This window comes from Miniopterus schreibersii (genome assembly GCF_964146895.1).
Source record: "Miniopterus schreibersii genome assembly, chromosome: 15".
NCBI lineage: Eukaryota > Metazoa > Chordata > Mammalia > Chiroptera > Miniopteridae > Miniopterus > Miniopterus schreibersii.
In genome coordinates, this window is record NC_138115.1 from 25105828 (window position 1) to 25129906 (window position 24079).

A 24079-nucleotide genomic window follows, 5' to 3' on the forward strand; every position below is an offset into this window, starting at 1 on the left:
ACAACCTTTTGGTGTATGGAACAATGCTTCAACCAACTAAACCACCCAGCCGGGGCTGCTCAGGACACTTTTGAAGGTCAAAAATAATAGAAAGGGATTTAAACGTTGAAAAGCACTTGTAAGAAAGAGGCATTATGCTTGTCGAGACAATTTCCATCATCAGTAACAACTCGTGTTTATGGCATCTTACTCTGTGCTGTTTATCGTTAAAGGCTTTACACATACTATCTCAAATTATCTCCATGACAGTCTTTAGGAGGTACTTATGGTAGTTAAGGGCTTAGTCCTGGGACCTTCAGTAACTACATTCATTCTCCCAGGGATTTCACACTGTGTCATGGTTATAAAGACCCTCTGCATGCGGTACCTCTCCTCTGCGCCCCACATCCAACTGCTTATGCGGAACCTCCTCTTGAGTGTCTGATGGCCATGTCAACCTTCACATGTCCAAAGTCAAGTTCCCATCACCATCAGTCTTGCCCATCTCAGTTAATGGCACCTCCACCCTTCTAGTTGCTGGGCCCCAAACCTGGAGATCATCCTTGACTCATTTGCTCTTCTCTTTCTCTCACCCCCCACAGCAAATCCTGTTGGTTCTCACTTTCGGGATATATCCAGCATCCAGCTACTACTCATCACCTTGACTGCTACTATCCTGATCCAAGCCACAGGCATTAAAATAGCCTCCTAACTGGCCTCCCTGCTTCTGTCTGGCCCCCCTACAATTTATTCTCAAGACCACAATTAAAACGATCCTGCTAAAACCTGAGGCAAGTCATGTCACTCCTCTTCCCAGAAGTCTGTAGTGACTGTCCATCTCACTCAGAGAGAAAGCCAAATGTCATATTTGATCTGCCTACCCCCATGCCCAGCTCCTCTGGCTTCACCCCCTGCTCCTCTTCCCTTCACCCGTTGGTTCCAGCACATGTGCCTCAGGGCCTTTGCATCTGCTGTTACTTCTGTCGGATAGTCCTTTCCAGATAAACCCACATGGTTCATTCCCTCTCTTCTTTCAAGTTATCTGCTCAAACATCACAAGGCCTTCCTCAACACCTTATTTAAGGAGGCAAATTTCAGCTTCCTTCAACTCATTCTAGCTCCTTCAGTACTTTGTTTTTCTCCATAGTACTTATCATCAGCTAACACTTTACTATTTGTTTATTGACTGTCTGCCTCCACCTACTAAAATATAAGTTTCATAAGGACAGGGATTTTTTTCTGTTTTGTTTTTTTAAAAATTGATTTGAGAGAGAGAGGAAGAGGGAAAGAAGGAAAACTGATATGAGAGAGAAACATTGATCAGTGGCTTCCTGTACATGCCCCGACTGGAGACTGAACCCAGGGTTCAAACCTGCAACCTGGGTATGTGCCCTGACCAGGAATCAAATCCACAACGCTTCAGTACATGGGATGGCACTTCAACTAACTGCGCCACACCGGCCAGGGCAAGATTTTTGTCTGTTTTGTCCCTTCTGTGTATCCCCCGTGTATGCAATAGTGCTTGGCACAAAATAAGTGCTCAATTAATATGTGCAGAATAAATGGATTTTTAAAAAATTACTTGCCCAGGGTCACATGATGGTAGAGTTGGGGTTTAAATTCTGTGCTGACCCTAATGTATATTTCCAATCTGGGAGGTAGGGGAGAGAGGGAGGGAGGAGAGAAAGAGAGAGAGAGCATGAATGAGAATTGTTCTACTTAGTATTTCCCTACATTTATAAGTAGTCTGGAAGGGGGGCAAGAGCAGAAAAAAGAGGTAGGTGGCCAGCATCATCCAAGAATATTCCCACTCCTCACAAGTAGACAACCTAGATTTGACCAGCTGCTTAAAGCAAAAAAAAAAAAAAGCAATTCCAAAGGAGGCTCTAAAGCGACTTTCCCAAGGTCACCAGCTTATTAGGGACAGAGCTGTCAACACCCACAAGTTCTGGAAAGATTTCTGTGAAATCCCTGAAAATTGGTTTTTCAAAGATAACTGGATTTTGACAAATTCCCCAAGAAATAAGGTAAGGGCCTCGGTCCAGATGCGTCCATCATCTAGTCTGGTTCCTGACCCCAAGGCTGCTGGCAGATGCAGGTCTATGAAAGTCTGTGATAAAAGAATTCATTGCAGTTGAGGAAAATGATAGGGTGAGTGGGGAGAAACACCACATCTGCTCATGTCTTCCCCTCCCCCGCAGCCCAGGTCTGGCCCGCTGGGGGAAGTGGAGAAGGCCCAGCCAGAGTTTGGACAATTAAATATGGACCTGCTGGAGGAAGACCAGGATCCCTCACACCCTCCCCTCCTTGAGGACCAGTAACCTCTAGCTGGGGTCAGTCCCACCCTTGGGGGATGTGGCAGGACAGACGCTGCCAGGTGCACTGACTGGCACCTGAAATTCTGTCACGAAGGATGCAAGTTTCAGAATGGTAAGTATAGTGTGGTCCCGTTTGTGGATTAAAAAAAATTTTTTTTTACTTACTCGGTAAATTCATTGTGTGGCTGGAATAAGACAAGCATAAAGGGAACAGGATGTGAATCTAGCGATCAGCAGTTAGGTGTGGATACGGATGTGCCTGTGCGGGCCTAGAACGCGTCTGAGGAGCTCTGCAAGAAACTGGTGACAGTGGGCCTGTCTTATTGGGGTTCTCCTGAGACAAGGCTTTGGGTGAAGGTAGTTTTGGGGAGGTTATCTCAGGAAATAAAAAGGATGGCTAGGGGAGAGTAAAACAGGGAAGGGAGGAAGACAAGAAAGGGTGTGTTGATGAGTCGACACTCTGGGGGTGATGGGCTCATTCTTGCGGGACTCTCTGGCCCACTGTGTAGAATGTACCTCAGAACCGTCCCACTGGAGGCTAGGGGCACTTATCCACTGAGCCTTGCACCCGGGTGGTTGAGGGGTACCCCCACGGGAATGTCCACGTTGTTCCTGCACCCGGCTACGTCCAGCCTGGGAGGGAGCAGAGCAGTGGCAGACACCACAGCAGTGCAGGGACAGCGAGCCGGGACTGTCCACATGGCTCTGAACCAGGCAGGCGGAGGGAATGAGTGAGCACCCAAGAACCTGCTGGGAAACACGGATGCCTGAAGAGTCTTAGGCTTTTCACAATGACATCCTTTTGTGTGGGTTGATTTGGGAAGGACATTAAGTACAAGGAAGCCTGAAATTTGCCTCTTCTCCTGCTACCTAGAAATAGCCTTCAATAACCTGCTTGGAGTACAGCCTCCTAGCATTACTGCTCTGTCGTGTGGATTTGTGTAGCAGATAGGACTTTGTGCCTTTTTGGTGTGTCCCCACATAACACTCGAGACGCATTCCCTCCAAGCTGGTGCCAGCAGCCTCTGCAGTCCAAGGGGAGCCGGTGGACAGCCACCGGGACCATTTCCAAGGCAGACCTGGGAAGGAGTTTCTGGTCCAGCTGGAACTTCGAGAGCAGGGAGGCCCCCGGGGCCGGCTCCCACCCCACGGCGCACAGTGCATTTATCACTGACGCCAGGGTCCCAGCCATTAAACGTGGTGCTGCCTAAACGACCGCTAGGGCTTTAAATCTTTGCTCCAGGGTCACTTCCATTTTCCTGCTCACTGAGCACAACCAAACTTTTGCTTCCTAAAGAAAAGTCTATCCTTTAAAGTTGTAGACACAGAAGTGTCCCAGAACCCCCATCCCCTCCGCAGAGAAGGGGGTCTCCTCAGCTGGTGGCTCCATTTCCCGTCCTCTGCCTGCCCCCACCAGGTCAGCCCTGGCAGGCAAGTGGGGAGTGCGGGGCTCTGAGGCTTGGAACTGAGCTGTGGGCCCACCTCTGGAGCCTTGGCTTCCTCATCTGGACAATGAGAACATCACACTTACTTCCCAGGACAATCTGAGAATCAAATAAGATCATGGAAGTAAAGCAGCTGCCACAGTGCCTGACATTGTTGGGACCCTAATCTGGGGGCTTCGCCAGCGCACCCTGGACTTTTTGCCTCCTGCTGGGTTGCTCCTCCTGGGTCACCTCCCTATGTGACCTGCCTCCCACTCTTCTCCAGTCTTGTCTGCACAAAGTCCACGGTGCCTCCTACCCCTCCACTACCTGGAATCCTCTGAAACGTGGTTTTCATCATGTTCCTCCAGCCCTTCCATGGCTCCCACAGCCCATGGGCAGGCTGAAGTCTAAAATCCTCGGCTGTGAGCTCCATGCCTGCCTCATCCCTGCCCCTCAACCTCTGCGTTTGTCATCCTTGCCACAGTCACACTACTGACCACACCACCTGCCACATGAGCCCCAAGAACAGTCCTCCTTCGAGACAGGCCCCAAGAGCTCATCTTCCGAGTGAGGGTCAGGGTCTTGTGTGCAAATGTGACTACAGGAGCTTGGAAGTCCTGGTCCTCTGTGTTGCATGTCACCTCAGGGGCAGCTGTCCCTAAAATTCTGGGCAACCTCCACCCTCAGCCCTTCCCCTCTTAGACTCCGGGTCTGCTCTGCTTTAGAACCAACGTCCCCAAGCAGGACAGCACAAGCTCTGGGTCAACTGACCCAGCGGGACAAGTCTGGGCTTTGTTTTTCACCAGCTGTGTGACCTTGGGCAAGTCTCTATGCCTGTTTCCCCAGAGTGTTCTTATGAGGTAAAGGATCTAATAATGGAGCCTGGTACACACTGTCATTATTATAATCTTCACCATAGTTCTGACTTATGGAGTGTGTCCTATGGGTCACTTTACAGTTATTCTGTCCCTAATCCTCACTCTGCAAGGCAGGTCATATTATTCTTTTTTTTTTCCTTTGGTTAATCCTCACCCGAGGATATTTTTTCCATTGATTTTTTTTTTTTTTTTTAAGAGAGTATGGAAGGAAGGGGGAGAGAGAAACATTGATGAGAGGGAGACACATTGAATGGTTGTCTCCCGCATGCACCCTGACCAGGGCTAGGGATCAAGCCTGCAACCGAGGCATGTGCCCTTGAACGGAATTGAACCTGCAACCCTTCAGTCCGCAAGCCGATGCTCTAACCACTGAGCAAGACTGGCTAGAGCCATATTATTCTTGTTTTACAAATGAGGCAGCCAGGTCCTAGAGGGGTAATTTACCCAGAATCATAGCCCAGCCTTCCTGATCCCAAGACCATGCTCTTCAGAGCCAATACCTCTTATATGCACATATCAGATGCTGGGTCCTAAGCTCTTTATGTATATTATCACGTGTGTGAGCCTTACAATAGTCCTACAAGGTAGGTACTATAAAGGAACAGAGAGGTTCAGTAACATATGCAAGGTCACACAGCAATCAGCAGCATAGCCAGGATTGAAATCCAGGCAGTTGAGGCCAGAGCCTGTGCTCCTAACTGCTCCCTTCTGTGTCTCATCCCTGCTTTGCTTTCTCTTATTTCACATGATCCTCTTAACAACCCCTCAAGGCAGATAGTACTAGTCCTGTTTTATAGCAAAGGAAACTGGGGCTCTAACACATAGCAGGTATGAAGTTAAACCAAGAGACAATGCATTTCCAGATGTGAAAATAAAACGGCTCAGAACTTTCCTCAGATTCTTTCTGCATTATTACCTTCTGGAAAAGCTCTCATTGGGAGATGCTGCTGCAGCTACCTTAGTGACATTGTATTTCTCTCTTGTCCTAGTCCATGCTCTAACCACACAGACTGTTCTGCAGACTTCAGGCTTGCAGAAGGGCAATGGACACATTAAGGAGGCCATAGATCAGGAACAAAATCAGACTGCAGAACACCAGGAAACCCTTCACCTAGAATTCTGCTCAGTGTTGGGGCTTTGGAGATTGGCTGGCCATGTGCCTGACACTGTTTGCAGGAACTACACCAAACACCTTGGGAATCCCTGGGGAGAGGACCTTCTGGCTGTAGGCCAGCACAACAAATAGCATGGAGTGCATGCTGTTGGCTCCATGCCCACAAAGAAGGAAGGCATTAATTGAACATAGTGCTTTTTCCCACAGAAGCAAGGCGAAGCCTCAGGATCCTTTGTAGAACAGTATTCTAGGCAGAACCTATTGGTTAGAACTACATTTCTTAGCTTCCTTGGAAATAAGAGTGGTTATGTGATAACTTTTTGGCCATTGAGCTATAAGCAGAGGCATAGTATGGTATTTCTGAGACATCACTTTAAAGGGAGACAGTGGGCCCTCCTTCAGCTCTTCTTCCATCCTACTGCCTGGAATGTGGGTGCAATGGCTGGAGCTCTGGCAGCCATTCTGCATCATGAGGTACCTTTAGGAAGGGAAGTCACAAGTTGGGAAGGTAGAGCTGCAGGCAAAAGGAGCCTGGGGCACTAATCACCTCACGGAGTCTCACAATAGCCTTAAACTGCCTGCTTCCAGACTTGTCTTAAATGAGAAATAAACCTCTCTTCTTGTTTAAGCCTGTATTATTAGAGATTTTTGGTTGCACAAAGTCTGATCAAAGTCATACTGATATACCCATAACCCCCATTCACTCCCCATGTGTACTTCCAGCATGCTGTCCAATTTGTAGGCCCCTGGAACTATCAAGCTGCTTCTCACCCCAAACCTCTACCTGCTACATGCTGTTCCTCTGTCTGAAACACACTGCCCCCTCCTCTAGTTGGTAAACACCAACTCATCTTTTAAGACTCAGCTCAAGTGCTCCTCCCTGGGAAGCTGTCTTGGATTCCAAGGTTATAGTGCCTCTACCTTCTGAGTTTTCATGGTGCTCTGGGTCCCCTGCTCAACTGTAGCCCCTATCACCCTCTCCTCTAATTATCTATAACCAAAGCTATCTTTGAAAGTTCCTGGTAGCAAGGGCAGAGAATGCCTGTAGAAAGAATGAACAATATATGAATGAGTGTGTGGAGGGGTCAGACATGCAGGCTATAAAAGCTCCAGCATCTGCTGTAGCCAGGGAAGGCTTCCTGGTGGAAAAGGCAGTAGATAGGAGCACAGAGCATACTAGCTTGGGCTATTGGGCCAGGCTATTGCCTGTGGCACAGAAAGCAGACACCTAAACCCTCAAGAGATTTTTATATGGCTTAATGGAATGTCTCCATGGCAGTCCCTAAGCATCTCTGAGAGGTCATGGCCCTCAGCTGCTGCCAGCGCCTGGATCACCAATTGGTAGTGATTGACAGGGCAGCTGTCTAAATGAGCTCCAAGGCCCCGGGTCGAGCAAGGGAGGGGTCAAGCATTGTTGGAAACTGAACTTACTCGGCTGGCTTTATACAGCCATCTGGTTTGGGTCAGAGGTCTCCAGGGACAGGTTTGATTTATAGGCCAGTGTAGCCGCCCAGGCGGCATGGGGGAGGGCACAGAGAGGCCAGGGCAGGGGTGTGGGGGAGGGGGAGAGAGGGCCAGGCAGGAGCCCCTCAGAAGCTGAGCAAGCACCATGCTCTGCTCTCAGCCTCAGAATGCCTCAGGTTGCTTTTAATAGAGAAACATTGCAAAAGAAAGTACTGAAAAGGCCAAGAAGTCTCCATGGTTCACTCACCGTCTACCCATCCAGTGAGGCCCTGCCTCAGATGTGTGCTAGACTAGTCATCCTGATGGGCTCCCTGACCTCGCTCTCTCACCTCCGAACATGGCCATTATTAGCCACATTTTAAAGATGATGACACCAAAGTGAAAGCCCAGAGAGTCCCACAGCCTTGAACTGCAGAGCTAGAATCCAAACCCTGGCTTTCTGCCTAACTTCAGAGCCTTTCCCCTCTGCAGGGCCTCCAGAAGTTTCTGGAGTTCACAGGAGTGAGAGGTAAGCAGGGGCCAGAGTCCAACGAGGAGGAGCCACAGAGAAAGATGGCCGGTGACTGGTCACTAAGAAGGTGGCCGTGCTTTCTTCTTTTCTGGGTTATAAAGCCCCACCATCCCCCTCCATCCACCCAATGTGCTCCAGCAGCTAAGAACAGAGTTGTCAATATGGACCGAGATGATTAAAGAGGACTTTTAAAACGAAGTTGGCATCTCTCTGAGCCTTGAGAAAAGATAGCATTAGGCAGATGGAGAAGTGGGTCTGGCATCAGGCAGAGAGCACGGCAGAAGCAAATGTGTGGAGGTGAGATTTGCCTGCTGAGATGTGGCTGCTGGCCTGAGGCCTGGGAGGCTGTGCTCTGGTGATGGAAGTTCTGAGCAGCTGGGTCTGGGGAAGGAGGCCACACACAGGGTACATCTCCCTGGGTCTGCCTAGGGAGGCATAGCTAAGACCCTCCTCCCCGGGGCAGAGCCAGCTGTGGCCTTTCTCCTGGCAGGAGGCTGAGAACATGGGGCCCAGGTGGAGCTGATGCCTTTCTTGTGCCTTCCGCTGAACATGACCTGGGACCAAGAGAGACATCACCAGGGTTCTACTGGGGGGGGGGGGGGCATGGGGACAATAGTGTCTCCTCCAAGAAACCATGGAACACGGCTCTCATGGGCCCTTCAAAGAAGCAGGGGAAGGCCATGTATCTGGCACTCCACCGAGCTCCTTGGGTATGTAAGGTGGCCCCACTGTCTAGCAAAAGCACTTGGTTCTCTGGGGGATTCCATGACTGGTCCAGGTCACACAGATCAGCAAAACCTGGCCTTAAACCCATATCTAGAGAAGTTCAGATCATCACGCTGAGACTAAGCAAGGAAAGCAGGGATGCCACACTGCATTTCAGGAGCTTAAACACCTGGTACAGCTCATCAAGAGCAGAGGGGAGACACCAGGAGCAAGAAAGGAGGCCTTCAGGACATCTTGAAAGGGAGACTTGGAACCTGGGAATCAAATGGACTCAGGCCCCAATTCCAGTTCTGGCCCTGCAACCTTTTAGCCTCTCACAGCCTCAATTTCTTCATCCATGAAATGGGGATATCAACATGAACCACTCAAAGGGGTTTAATGGAATTGCATATGTACATATAAAGCATTAGTCTGGGGCAGGGAGATGTTCGTCAGATGGTTACTCTGACTTATCTTCACCGACAGTTTTGTAGGGAAGCACACCCATTTTGTGGCTGGGAAGATGGCTCTGGAGGACTCAAGCTCCCCTCTCTGTGCTGTGCATGTCTGTGGTGGGGACTTCATGAAACCCCAGAGCCAGAGCTGAGCAACGAACCCATCCAGGGCTGGTGTGCAGCCGGCCATCCATCACCAACAAGTCAGCCAGAAATGTCACCTAGGAATGCAGATGAAAGCTGATTTCAGCCTGGGAGGGACCCGCACCATGAAACTGGACCCCGGGCTACTTCCTGCCAAGCGCACACCCGTGTAAGATGCTGGCAGAGCCCAGCTCTGGCCTTTGACCTCTGCCCTTGATTTGTTTACACTTGACGGGGCTGGGGTCAGAGCCTGAGATGGGCCATGGGTTCAGAAAATGACAACCAGACCCAGCCAGACACACACATGTGTCAGCGACAAGGAGAGTGTTCGACAACTGTGGGAGAGTGACGGCGGCCGGGTCGGGAGGACAGAGAGGAGCCAGCATGGCCCGGCGGGCGCCACCAGCTCCACTGCGGCTCCACAGCGTGGATGGAAAGCCACCTGTGTGTTCAGGGCTGTGGGGGACACGGGAAGAACATGTTCATCACCTTCTCCAAAGAGCTTACTGCCCACTTGGAAGAGAAAGAAGGGAACCCCAGTACCTTCAAATCACGCGGCGGACAGCCTATGACGACAGGTCAAAATGTACCGTCTACAGCCCGTGTGAAGCGGCCTCTCACATGATCCAGGCTGCACCTCGCACAAGGGCTTGCAAGAGTCTGATTTTATTCCATCTCCATAACAACCCTCTTTCTTATTCCTCCCCTTTCACTGGGGGAAGTGTAAAAACAAAACACGGGCTTCAAATCAGCTCTCCCACTCGCAGGGTGACCCAGGCAAGGCTCCCAAACCTTCTGGGCCTCAGTCAGCTCATCTGCAAAGTGGAAATGGCAATATCCACCCCAGTCAAAGGCCACCCTCACCAAAGCCCCAAAACATGTCTTTCTGTAAAACAAGGAGACTTGTCCCAGTGGAAAAGAAACTTCAAATATTGCTTCTTTAAAATTGGTTGCTTGTAACTTTTTCTAAAACAGTAAAATGGCTGAGTTTGTCGGCTGGAAGGTGATGCCGAAGCTGACAGGCCCTGTGTGCAGCCCCTGCTGACCCCTGAGCCCCACAGCCCTCACTCTTCCCTACACCACACCTGGCCTTGCTGGCCACCCTGTGGGCCACAGACTCGCAGGCTGGTCCCCGACACCCGCTCTTCCCCCAGATCTTTCCACGGCTGCCTCGCCTATCATGTAGGTCTCACTCACATGCCCCCTCCCCAGAAAGGAGGCCAGGGAAGCAGCTTGGAGACACCACTGCATCATTTCCTCCAGTTTTGTTCTCTTAAATCACTTTTAACTATGTCTAAAGTTACCATAGCATTTGTTTGGGTTTTTCTCTGTTTCTGTCTGTCTCTCCCCTGAATAGTCATCACAGTATCCCCAGTGCCTGGCACATGGGAGATGTTAAAAAAATAGCCACTGAGTGACTGGCTGACCGATCAAAAGCCTCTGCTATTGTGAGTGTGGCTCCCAGGCAGACCGTGGGCTCCAAAGAGTGGAAACAGGGCCAGTGTGGCTCACCACTGCAGCCCCGCTCCAGGCCCAGGCCGGCGCAGGCAGGCCCTTCACAAACACCGAGTGAAAGGATAGATGGCTGATGCCACTGTCCCTTCCCACGCCAGTGGGCAGACTGGCCTACGCAGACCGTGTGTGGTTGTGGAAAAAGCAATGGCTTCTTTACACACAGATCAAATTAGTGGTTGTGGGCAGGGTGTGACTAATTTCAAGGTCCTGTTCCTAGCTAACTGGAAACTTCTCAGAATTCCCTTCCCTGAAGTTTCAATGAGAAGTGAGTACACGCTTTCTGTTCTGTGCTAAGGCTGTGAGAAAAGGGTGCTCTTTCCCTATGCCTTGCCCTCCACCCAAACGTGCAATGCTTTGTCATCCTGCTGTGTGAACTTAGTTATCCAGCCATTCAGTCAGTAGACGCTGCCTGAGAACCCACCACGTGCCAGGGGCTGGGACACAAGGGCAAAAGGGACAGTCTAGCCCCTGCTGGTGGGGAGAAATGCAGCAACTCAGGAGGACTCCTGACTCTATCTATGCCATCTCGATTGAGGGCGCAGAAGTGGCACACACAGGAACACACGGGTCCCAGAACCCTGGCCAAGGGACCGACTTTGGGCATTGCTTCCATAATACTCACAAGTCAATCCTGAGGCCACATGGACCAAACATCTGTTTCCTTGGTTCCCAAGGCCTGATCCAGTCAAGACTGGTAGCCAGAGCCCTGCTGGGCCTGGGACTGCACGTCCCCACCAGCAACTCCTGTGAATCTGGGACATCACTGCTCACCCACCTGCACCCCCTCCCTACATGACCCTGCACCCATCTTCTAGCCAGGCATGCCAAACAGCTGACTTCCAGCCAGTACTGAATTGATGACATGATCACCTGGGAAGCTGTGACACTCACACACATACACACACACACACACACACACTCCAAGGCCCACTGATTCAATAGGTGAGAGACAGCCAAAATCTGTTTTCCATGCTCTCCCTGAGGGATGCTGATATCCAGGCAGGTGTGCTAAGTGACCAGCTCCAGCACTCCCTGCAGCTACAGGAACCAGCAAGTAGAACCAATCCAGAGGCAGCCAATCAGAGGACCAGGGGGAACCTCTGCCTGCACCTGGGAAGCACTGGGCCCATCAGCAACTCTCAGGACTTTAAATAAGACCTGGGACAAGAACATGCAACTAACTGTGAGGTAGAAGCTATCAGAGCGTAGGGGTGGGGTCAGAGCCACAGTGAGCGAATGCCAAGACGCACCCAAACTATGAGGGAACAGAAAAAAAATGGGAGAGGTCAGCAACAGTTGGGACAGACGAGCAGCTGAGGCAGCCAGGGGGTGCCTGAGCACACGCTTGTTCCTGGACCTACCCCAGTCTTCATGCAATCATATACTCGCCCCCTTTCCTGAGGCAACTTGAGTTTTCTGGGATATGGACTTCCAAAGGGGCCCCAACTAAATATCCCAACCCCATTCTTGGCACTTGGCCTCTGGGTGAGCGCTGTGAGTGGCCCCCAGCTGTGCTTCTGGCCCCTCACCCCAGAGGTGGCCACCCTTAGGGAGAAAAACAGGATCTCACGTGCCCTTCTAGTGAGGCCCAGACTTCAGGCAGAGAGCTGTCACCCACCTAACTGAACACCAGAAGCACAGTGGCTCTCACCCTGGGACGTCCTCATGAAATGCATTTTGAGGAAGAAACATCAACAAATAGGGCAACATCTGGAATGTGGTAGCTGAGGCTCCAAATGGATCAACTCGAATGCTTCCACTTAATGACTCTAAGCCCAGATGACGATGTCTTTGCTGGCAGCTCTGGCCTCTCGCTGCACCCCAGTGAGGTCACTGGCCTTGGAGGTGGGAGAGATGAAGGGCAGCAGGTGCCCCACCAAGTGTGGTCCTAGGGGCCAGTGACGGGGAAGCCTGTGCCCTCCGAAGCTCCCAGCAGTCGGGTCACAAAGCGGGGCTGGCAGCTCTATTTATAGAAGAGGCCGCCAGCAAAGATAAAAAAAGTGGGAAGCCGGCACGGCAGTATTTTCCAAGCTCACGCTGTCTCGGCTTAATTTCATCCCAAGCAAATAAATCATTAAGGAGGCACCGAGTCCTGGAAGATCTGATGAAGAAGGGCTATTAAACGGCACAGCCTTAACTTGAATTATGGAAGGCCACAGACAAGCAGCCTTATTAGTGTCTGGGCTAGGCCGTAACTCACGCTAACCGCCCCCTCGCCTCAACCAAGGGACGAGACTGGGAGGATCAGCTGGCTCCCTGGCCCTAGGCAAACAAATGCTGCCGCCTGCCTAGCAGGCCATTTGCTCTCTCAGTCGTTTAAACACCCTCCTGCAAAGCTGCTGACTCTAGGCATGGCTTTCCCACGCAGCACCCACTCAGCGTCAGCACGGGTTCCACTCGGCAGTATTTAAAGGTGTTTAAATGGGACCTGCCAACGCCAGCTTCGATAAACACTCACTGTGACGTGTGGAGCATGGAGGTTAGAGATGTGGGCACTGGACCTTGAGGCCTGGATTCAAGTCTGCAGATGGCTGCCTCCCAAGCATGTGCCGTGAGCGGCCTCATCATCTCCCTCAGCCTCAGTCTCCTTGCCTGTGAAATGGAAGGATAGTACCTTCTCCTCATCTGCGGGGGTTAGGTGAGCGTATGTGCAGAGGGAGCTTGCTAGCATTTGCACCAGGCTGTGGAGGTTTAAATATGATGATGCCTGAGCAGCACCGAGCGGTGTCTGGCCTTTTGTGAGCACTCAATCAATGATATTTAACAAAGAGCTGTTTCTATTTGCAGTAATCCCTTCCCAAACAAAGTGACCCTCGTGGGAAATTCATGGATAATAGTGTGGATTTACTTGTGTTGACCTTGCTGGCACCTGTGAGAACTCGGGCTCCAGGCCACATACACTAAGTCACGTGGTCCCAGGGAGGATGGAACAAGTGGGCGGTGGGCTGGCTGGGACAGGGAGGGGCGCAGGAGGCACAGAAGTCGCCTTTGCATCAGCCAGCAGGAGGGGCGGCGGGCAGAGCGGCGCTAGGAAGCACCGGGCCTCGCTGGAAAGCGGGAAGCAGGCCACTTCCATAGAGAGGTCAGCACAGACCAGGCGCGGCGGAATAGGCAGATTAGCTTGGCTGCGGGATCAGAGTGGGGTTAGGCAGGTGGACGGCGGGGCTAGGGGACACTGGGAAGTGTGGAGGCCTCGTCCTGTGCCCCACCTTCAATCGGCAGCATCATGGGCATCACCCAGGAGCTTGTCAGAAATACAGCATCTGGGGCCCAGCCTAAGTCAGAATCTGCATTTAACAAGACCCCCCAGCTGACTTGGAGGCACATTAAGGTTTGAGAAGCACTGGTGACAAGTCTGTGAAGTAAGTCCCACTGTCATACTCACTTTACAGGTATGAGAAGTTGGGGAACTTAGGCCCCGGTCATCCAGGTAATAAGTGGAGAGACCAGTTATCTCTGGTCTCTGATGTGCTGAACCCGTTGTTCTATGAGTCGGGATAGGGACAGGATCTCGGGCATGTGGGAGGCAAGGGAGGTCTTCATGTGTGTATGCGGGGCTGGGGGGGCACCTGTTTAAATTCTGCCCAAGCTCCAAGGCCACCCCCTAGGAAGCTCTTCAGGTCCCTCCACCCCAACCCTTCATTCTCCTGTACTCCGATGTCCTCCATTGACTGTGTCAGGTTCTTCAAGACAGACCCATAACTGCATGGAATTCTCACTTGCTTGTTTCTGATAAGGAGCGTTTTCAAGAGGGATCGGAGCCCTGAGTTTTAACTAGCAGGTAACTTTGGACAAATCGTCCCAGCTCCCTGGTCCATTCAGCTCCCACCTGTAAAATGAGGGTCTTGTACCAGCTGCTGGACCACATCCGTTCCAGCCCCAATGCCTGCGGCTGCCCTTACCTTCCTGCCAGCCTCTTAAAGGTGGAGACCAGCCGCCTCTTCCCCCTTCCCTTTCTTCCCAAGATCAGTGGCCGACAGCCCACAGCCAAGCCTAGTAACATCTGTTCTGAGGCAGATTCTGCCCTCAGGCCCACAACCTCAGCAGCTCATCTCCACTAAACATACATGTGGGCACAGCTGGTAGGGACACTGCCTGTTTGGACACACTTGCTGGTACACTCACCAGGCGAGTCACCACTGGGAGCTACAACACACTTGAACCAGACATTTAGCCGGAAACCTTTAAAACTATTCATAGAGAAGGCTAAGCACTGTCAGCTCATTGTAACAAATTTACATGGCCTTTGAACCTCAGATGGCATTTCCACCGTGTATATTAAGGAAGTGTCAAGAACCTCCCAAACCAACACATTCCTGGTGTGAAATCCCTCAGATTTCCCAGCGTGGACCCAAATTTAATAATTATTATTTCTACATTTAATTACACTAAGTAATTGTACCAATCTATGGGAGCTGTAAAAGTCATAAATGGCAATTTTTATACCCACCTGTTTTAGTACCTACTATGTATCAGGCACTGGCCTAGTCATTTTGTGCCTATTATCCACAAACCTGATGCCTGTGGCAAAGTAAATTTCTGTTACTATTATAAATAAGGACTCTGAGGCTCAGGGGTGAAGTGACTCATTTGGAGTCACAGCTAATTAGCAACCAAGTCAGGATTGAGTCCAGGGCTGTGAGACCCCCAAGCCCTGAATCTTCCCAGAACCTCACACTGTGGGGGGAGAGAGAGAGAGAGAGAGAGAGAGAGAGACAGAGAGAGAGAGAGAGAGAGAGGTGGCAGCACCATATTGTTTTCAGTGTCCTCTCTACATACTCATCCTGACCGGGCCTGAGTTTCAAATCCCTCGACCAGCAGGCATGATTTCCTGGATTGAATCTACTCATGACTGTGTTAACTGTGGAAAAAAAAATCCTCAAAGCATGCCACAGTGTCTGAATGAAACCTTTTCAGCTGAAAGCCTGTTCCTGTCTGCGGAAAACAAAGGGTAGGGACCAGTTTCTGAATGTTGAGCTCCTGCATTGAATTGCAGGGCCCATCATTCAGCCTCTGCTTGGCCTGGATGTGGGGAAAGATGTACCATGCATGGCACACAACGAGAGGTGGGGACAGGCCACTCGGGAGTCAAGTTTTCAGGGTGGCAGCAGCTGAAAGTCAAGCCTCCTCTACTCCAGCCAACTGTGACTCAGGTCCCACTGCAATGCACAAAAGAAAAAAAGCTGTGCTGGTGGTGGGAGGCCAGTACATGAATATGATTTATTGAGCACCTACTATGCACTCTGTTCTAAGGGGTGCTGTGGGGAGTGGCCGAGAGGGATGCAGTCTCCACCTCAATGAACTTCCGCTTTCAGCAGTAGCAGCCACATTAATAACAGAACAGCAAAACACATTTAGTATGGACCTTCTCTGGGCAAGTAAGGGGCCCAGGGGGCTTACTGTGCTGACATACACCCTACGTGAGGACTGACTGGATTATACCACTCAAAGGACCCTAGCCCAACCATGTGTTTAAAGCCCCCTTAATAACAAATTAATACAATTCTACTGTATTTTAAACTAGAAATAAAATCATTCACTAACATTCATCAGGTGCCCAAGATGAGCTTGGCACTGGGCATGTTATGTTTGGTAATGCAGGCTAAGCAAAGTCAACATCTCCCTTCCACCATGCACCCACTAGGAGCCACAGGTTGGGCCACGCTTCATTTCTGCATCAATTTCAAGATCCAGAGCAACTCTGCAAGGTACATATAATTATTCCCATTACACAGATGGTAAAACTAAGGCTCAAGGGTTTCAATTCACCAGAAGGGGGCATAAATGAAATTCAAGTCAGGATCAAAAGTTTATTCTCAAAGACTGGAAACTGCCTAAATATCCAAAAATAGGGGTTGAAAGAATTAAATTATGATAGTCATACCATGGAAACCCATATAGCTGTTAATAAAGCATGAGGCAGCTCTATGTTAATCATATTAAACAATCACCAACTTAGATTAAGGGGGAAAATGAGATGCAGAACAATGTTTGCACTATGATGACACTTGCGTAAAATGTCTGTCATAAAATTCTGGAAGGGCCCATGAGAGACTGCTAAGGGTGGTTGCTAGCAGGCAACTTTCAGCTCTCCCTGCTCAGGAAGAGGAGCTGGGGAGCTATGGGCAGGGGTGGATATTTCACTGGACACCCTTTGGTAGTGTTTTAAATTTGTCGCCATGTGCACAGTTTACTTTTGAGAAGTGAATGCATCCTATTTTTAAATCTCTCTTTGTGCACTTCCCCACGTTTGTCTCCTGAGTTACCCTTGTGCCCCAAGGAACTTCATATCCATCTGGGGAAAGAGGCAGAACCATGTGGAAAGTGAGTAATGGGGCGGACAGGGGGAGAGCTTAGAGCTGCACTGAGGGTGCAGGGGACAGAGCCCTGGGCTGAGGCTGAGGGTGAGCTGGAGTCAGGGCAGAATGGCAGGGCAGGGGGTGAAGGGGAGACCAGGCTTGGACCTGGTCAGGAGGGAAGAGGAGTTGAGTCCAGATGTCGGCAAGGCTGGGAGGATCGCGCCAACCAGGAGATACATGGGAGCTGAGTGGGAAGGTCATGAGTTCAGTGCAGACTGGGAGGACAGCTCTGGCAAGGGGACGGTGTCCTTGCAGTCATCCTGGTAGAAAACTCTCTCTGGCCTTCATCAATACCAGAAACCCTGGCTGGCCGCCAGCCTTCTCTGCTGAGCCATTGCGCCAATAAATAGTTGTTGGCAGATCAATTAAACCATCTAGGAACTACGTCTGGAAATACAATTTCCCTGGCTCGATGCAGGCAGACAAGCCCTCTCTGCCAGTTAGGCCCAACATCCTAGGGTCCCCACTCTCCACCCCCCAGGAAGTCAGCCCAGGACACCACCACCTGCTCTGTGGAGTCAGGCCCTGCTCAGTGGGCAGAATGGGGACAGAGCTGGCCCAGGCAGCAGGGGGCAGGGCACAGGGTTATGACCTAGGTTTAAGTACAGTTTTGCGACTTGCTAGCTGTGTGGCTTTAGGCAAATTCTTCACCTTCCAAGAATCGGTTTCCTCTTTTATAAAACAGAGATAATAATAGTCATGTTGCCTCAAGGTTTATTGTGTGAACCAAAAAAACACAAAAGGAAAAGTAAAATGAGTACATTTGGCCCAAGGCACAGAACATGGGTGGCATGGGTGGTATCTTTTAAAAAGTATAATTATTATGAGTCCCCAATCAAAGCTGCTCAAGACTCCAACCTGCTTGTCTCTGTCTGTGGCTCCTCGCCACTTCCTGTGTCACTCACATACCACTCACCGCCCAAGAACTCCATGACAGGAGACAAAGCCAGCCTGTCAGCCCTCCTGGCAGCCAGCATGGAGGAGGAGCCAGGAGCATGAGCCCAGGAGCAATTCCTGAAACCAGCCCAGAGCTGATTCCAAAGGCCTGACCCTCGCAGCAGATGGGACATTGTCAGTGACATTATCCCATTAACAATCAAAGCATGCCTGGTTCATGGCCACTGCTGGGGCTGCCTTGATGCAACTAGCCTTTTGGAACACGCTGAGAAGCTCTGTGCTGAGCCAAGAGCTTTGAGGGCTGGAGATGAAGCTGATGGGAGGAGGAAACACAGGGTCAGCATCTCAAGGCCCCCCCAATTCATAGCTGAAGGAAAGAGTCCTGCTCACTAGGCCGGCTGAAGTAGCCTCTCCTGTCCAAACTCTTCCTGCGGTGTCTGTGATCATCTCCACAAGGGGTCCACTGGACCAGTCTGCCAATGTGAGTCCTGGTTACCCCAGTTACTAGCTGTGTGACCTTGAGCAAATTACTCAAGCTCTCTGTGCGTCAATTCTTCATTATAAAATAAAGATGATAATACAGGTAGTAGCTCAAAAAGTTGTTACAAGATTGAGTTAGATTTTGTAAAGTGCTTAGAATAGAGCCCAGCACAGACTAAGCTCTATATTACTTTTTGCTGTTATTATATAAGTATTAGTTACTGTTATTGTTATTATTTGGGCCCTGGACCTTGTCACCTGGAGACAGCTGGCCTGTTTGCCTGGCCTCGGTTCCTTTTTTCTCAGCTCACTCAGGTGGCAGAGCCCCTGGGAATGCTGCAGCTCTTTACAGCAACCCCCAGGAAGCTGAGCTGTTTCACTTCATGGCATAGCTGAAGAAACACATTGGCAAAGGAAAGAGCACTTCCAGGAGCTCTTGCCCTCAACAGTCACAAGCTTCAGAGTTAAATGCATTTAGCACTTTCTAAGTCTTGTGTTTATGGTCATAAATATTCAAAAAATTTAAAAAATGGTATAACTCACTTTAATCACATTAGAGGAGAAACCTCTATTAAGGCCATTTTTGTTTTAATCCATAGGTGAACCTCAGGACCCAGCTCAGCTCACTTAGTTAATCAAAGCAGTGAGCACCAATTTCTGTGTGTCTGCCCTGTGCGGGTGAGCTTTATCATGCCCATTTTATTTTACAAAGGAGAACCACGAGATTCAGAGAGAGGAGGTAATCATTGCCCATGGCCTCCTGGTGATTGCTGGGGTCTATAAGGGGCCCTGGACAGAGTCCTGCCCCCATGATCTCATGGGGAAGCAACCCAGAGAGCAGCCCCATCTTTCTGCTCTTGAGCTTGTCTCTAACTGTGGCCGCATCCCAGTAGGGTCTGAGTTTGGGGATCTGCCATCATTCTGGCTCAGAACTCTTCTCATGCACAGAACCCTACCTTGGGTCACCTTCCCTGCCTACAGAATCCCTAGGACCAAACCCTTCCAAGTGCCCAGGGATCCACTGGTGGCCTTCAGCCCAGGTCACCAGGTATAAGCATCACAGGGTCCCTCCCCAATCAGCCCCTGCCAGGCTCCACTGCAGCCTCTGCTATGGCCTGTCCCATAGTCAGGGCTCATTCCCCTGACCACGGGCCTTTTGAAGCCCAGAGAAGCTGAGCTCCTTCCTTCTGCAGTTATACCCTGCCTGAGATAGAAAACATTACTCCTATCTGGGGAACAGGCCAGTGCCACAGCAGACAAGTCAATTCTGTCACCAAATAGAAGATGCCATAGGCTTGTCTCATATGATATCATGGACTCTCCTTGAGTCCTCGATGGGCATTCCAGCTTCAGCCGATGAAAAATATTACTGCCAGTGGGAAGTTTGGAACACTCCAAATTTCACTCTCAAGTTCCTTTAGCTTCCTGAAGGATCCAAGAGCTCAAAATGCCCAGAACACAACTGTTCTTTCCTACCCAGGCCCCCAACCCCAGCAAGCACCAAGGCTCGATTGCTCCCAATCCTATCATGTGTGGGAGAACCACTGGCTGCAACCTTGTTAGCACCTTAGCTTTGTGCCTGGAAACCAAACAACAGATAATACCCCAATGTGAATCAATACCCAAGAGGAATCCCACCTTGGGGGTCCAACTGTTGGCTTAGGTAGCTCCCACTGGGTATCAACATCAGCCTTTAATCCCGGCTACCATATTATTGGTGTCACCACACAAGATCTCACAGTAGCTATGAAGGGGATCTGATACTGACCCAATTTATAGATGAGTAAAAAGAGATGTAAGGCGTTAGAGTGACTGACTCACCAAAGACACAAAACCACTGAACATTAGGGATACAATTGGAAATAAGGCAGATCAGATTCAAGAGCTGTACACCTAGTCCACCTGTCCAGTCCAGAGATCAATTCTGGCAAGTAAAATTTCCAATTCTGTATAAAGAGAGTGTTGTTGGTGTTGGTTTTCTCAGCACTGAGGTTTGCGTGGTCACCATGTCTGCAAAGGATCCAGACATTCTCCACAAGGCAGTGGGATGACTAAACTAGCCTTCTCAGGACACACTCATATGCTCCTAGATTGAACCAGTTAATCAGAGCAAACAAAACAACACTGTGCCATTCAAAGGCAATCTTAGTCCAACAACCACGAAAATAAAATATGAGCAAGAATGTCACCAATTATACCAGGGAGCTGAGCCTACCAGCCACTGTCGGCCTGCTGCCCTTGAAAAGCCAACCCACCCTGCATTTGAGTAAGTGTAAATCTTACTTGAGTAAAATCTTGTCCTTGAGTGTTACTCTCAGTCCCTCAACTTACAGGGGAAGCATGAAAAAAGAGTGGGCTCCAGAGGCTGACAGACCTGGGGAGACCTGGTGCTAGCTCTCTGTAGCCCCACTCCTCAGTTTTCTCATCTCTGAAACGGGGCAATTATAGCTCTCCTTTAAAAGGAATAAACTGAAATTCTGGCTTTCGGTGCCCACCTCTGTGAGCTACGTCAGGGGTGTGGCAGAGCGTCTGTTTGGACAAGGAGTGTATGAGCCCACCGGGTCCCACCCGCTGTTGTGGGATAGGCGTCCATGTGCCCCTCTGTCCAGAGGCCACCCTGTCTCCAGGAGTGGCTCTATCCGAAGACCAATAACCACTTCTGCTATTGCTGCTTCACAGGATGACTGAATACGTTAAATGAGAGGAGACCTTAGAATTGTTAGGGGTCGAACCCAGCAGCCTATGGGCTTATCTGCAGCCGGCAAGGGTGTTTCCAGCGGCAGCCTACTTTAAAATTAGGATAGTTCACACAAAATCTAGATTTCTGGGCCCTCTTGGAAAAACCAGAAGATTCCACAACTTAACAACTCTCATTCCCATGAGCTAGACAGGAGAGGCAGCCGCCCCCTTCAACGCTAGGAAGAGCTGGAATTTGGGTGTTTAGCCCTACACACAGGAGGTGGTCGATAAATGACAGTTGCTATCACTCACTACGTATTATTTATCAGCGACTTCAGCGCGTGGCACTCCGGGACAGGGACTGTGCCTTCCACTTGCCACTCTCCTGCTGGGAGCAGGAGTCTGCGCACACAGGGGACCTCGTTTCGCATAACCCTTATCAGGTGCCCCTCTTCCAGTCCCTTCACGTGCATTACTCTTACTCCGCCTTCAACGCAATCCCAACCAGAACTGCGAACACCGGGCCACTCCTGCAGATAGGGAAACTGAGGCACGGCCCAAGATCAGGAAGCCAGCAGAGGGCTAAGAATCAAGCCTAAGAGCCTGGCCCCACCCTCCCCTTGGCAGGGTGACCCCCCGTGCTGTGGGGGGGGCTCACCTGCCTCGGGCCTCCCTCCCCAGGCCCCTCGGGGGCAGGACAGACGGACGCCGCACTTACGGTCAAGGCCGTTGATGTAGCGCATGGTGACCTCGCAGTGGCCCCACACGGCGCTCACCACCGGGTACAGCTTCTTGCCCTTGAGGCCGCGGAAGGCCACGCCCAGGTACTGGCCGTCCACGACGAAGCTGAGCGTGCCCTCGTCCATGTCCAGCACCACGAGCAGCGAGTCGGGCAGCGCGAAGGCCTCCTCGGGCCCCAGGAAGGCGGGGTAGGCGACGCCCGGCCGGTTCTTGCCGTCGTGGTAGAGGCGGCTGCGGCCCAGGTCCCAGCCCCACGACTCGGCGTCGCTCCCCACCAGCGCCGTGTAGCCCACCGAGTGCAGCGGCGCCCGAGCCGTGGCCACGCCCACGACCGCGTGGGTGCCCCGCTGGCGCGCGGGCCAGTGGATCTGCCAGGCGTGCAGGCCGCGCGCGTGGCCCACCTTGCCGCGGATGCCGTCGGTGCTCTGCGCCACCGGGTGCCGGTGGAAGGTGAGCCGGTCGTCGTCCTTGACGAAGACGTTGAGGGAGCGGTCCTCGGGGTTCCACGCGTGCCGCAGCTGCACGGCCGGCCCGGCCGCGGGCATGTCCAGCAGCTGGTCCAGCCGCGCCGGCCGCCCCGCCTCTGCTCCCCGCAGCTCGCGCTTGGCCGGCCGCAGCGCCGGCTCCCGCACCTCCACCGCCTTGAGGCTCCCCGACAGCTTCTGGCCCATGGTTCACGGCCAGGGGCCCGCCGCGGGCCGCCGCTACCTCGTGGGCGCCGCCACTCCCCGCGGCCGGGGCTGGGCCAGGGGCCCGGGCACCAGGCTTCCTCCCGACGGCAAACCTCCGCAGCCTCTGCCGGGCTGGGGCAGGGGCCCAAGCTCCTGGAAGGAAGCAGAGGGCACAGGTTATAACAGCGGCAGCAACAGCCACGTGTGCCCGTGTTGGCTGAGCCCTCGCGCGCATTTACAATAATTAATATAACAACACGGGATGTGGCGCCTACCGAGTTCTTGCTCTAAGCCAGACAGTGTTCTAAGTGACTAGCACTTATTAGCTCATTTAATCCTTAAACCTCCCTATAAGACATATAAATTATTCACACCTTATGGATGAGAAAACTAACAGAGAAAGTACCCTTAACCGAAGTCCCACAGCTAATAAGGGGCTGAGCGAAGATTCAAACCGAGGCTGTCTGGCTCCAGAATCCATGTTCTGTACTTGGAGCAATCATAGGTCATTTTATTTTAGAAATAGGGACTGAACCCAGAGATGTTAAGTGACTTGTCCAAGATCACAGAGGCTGGAGAGGAACCCGGGTGCATCTGATTCCAGAGGACAAGCCCTGTGCCAAGGCTGGGGGGACACAGTTGCTCAAGACACGGGGGCCCAAGACATGCAGGATATGGCCCAGTGCCTCCTGTCACTGGCTGCCCTGGGGAGCTTAAATAGCATCTAAAGTACAGCCAAGGTTGAGAAGCAAGACACAGAGTGAGGATCAGCACAGTCACCCAGGGACATGGACATGCACACAAGGCAACCATCTGAGGATGGGATGGGGTCTTCATGAAAAGGCGAGCAGGAAGCAGGGGGATAAGGGAGCCGGTGTCCAGGCTCTGGAACCAAACAGAACTGCATCTAAACCCCTCTCTCTGTCTCTTAGCTGTATGTCCACGGGAAGGTCTCTCAGCCTCTCCCGCGACTCCAGTTTCCTCATCTGTAAAATGGAGATAAAATGCCTCCCTCCAGGTAGTGGGGGGATCTGAGAGGCAATAATATAAAGGCTGGCCTGAGACTGAGGCATGTTTTCCTCTCTGGGTGTACCGTCTGGGCATCCCATGTGAACTCTTTCTCTTTGGAGGGGCAAGTTTTCTTTAGGCATATAAACACAATCAACAGCTTTAACTCTGGGAACCTCCTCTGAGGCAGGATCCTAGTTTTCAGGGAGGAGGACCTGGCAACCATCACTAGGAGATCAGCCAGAACCCAGGGTGCTTGGATGGGTCCTGGTGAGGGCTGGGATGGAGAGCTGAGCCCTGCAGCCTGTCCAGAGCAGAGGCGTGTGCTCTCCGCACTCTGGGCTGAGTGTTGCTGGGCTCAGAACAACTTCCTCTGTGACAGACCAGGAGACAGGTGTTTTTCATCCCCTGCTCAGCCAGGCCATGACCTCCCATCCAAACAGCAGCACACTCCCAGCCAAAGTGCAGGTGGAGAGGGAAAGAATCCTCCTGCCGCACAGCACAGGTAGGGATGCTGTGGATTTCTATTTTAACCCTCCTACTTTATTTTCAACTCCCATTTTCTTTCCTTTCTATGGTTAGACCCCAGCTTCAGCTCGTGCCAACTCCGTCCAGAGAGCTCTGGCTAATGTCTAATCTGGAGGAATGCCAGAACACATAGCAAGGAAAATTCACAACACTAGATAGTTCTAAGAGAGCACAATAAAGTTACGCCTTTTCGTATCCCAAATCAC

The 24079-nt window shown here is 51.3% G+C and overlaps 1 protein-coding gene across 3 annotated transcripts in view; it reads right to left on the bottom strand.

Moving 5' to 3' along the window:
• The window catches only part of SPSB4 (splA/ryanodine receptor domain and SOCS box containing 4), a 111953-nt gene extending 89603 nt beyond the window's left edge, over window positions 1-22350 (bottom strand). For 2 of the 3 annotated variants that reach the window (XM_081159178.1, XM_081159177.1), the window contains exon 1: window positions 21644-22350. In XM_081159178.1, coding sequence (XP_081015304.1) covers window positions 21644-22337 — 694 coding nt within the window. In that variant the 5' untranslated portion in view covers window positions 22338-22350. Of the gene's footprint in view, window positions 1-8855; window positions 9073-21643 lie in introns of those variants that run through there. The other variant, XM_081159179.1, reaches the window with a different exon arrangement.
• Between the last annotated feature and the right edge of the window lie 1729 nt (window positions 22351-24079).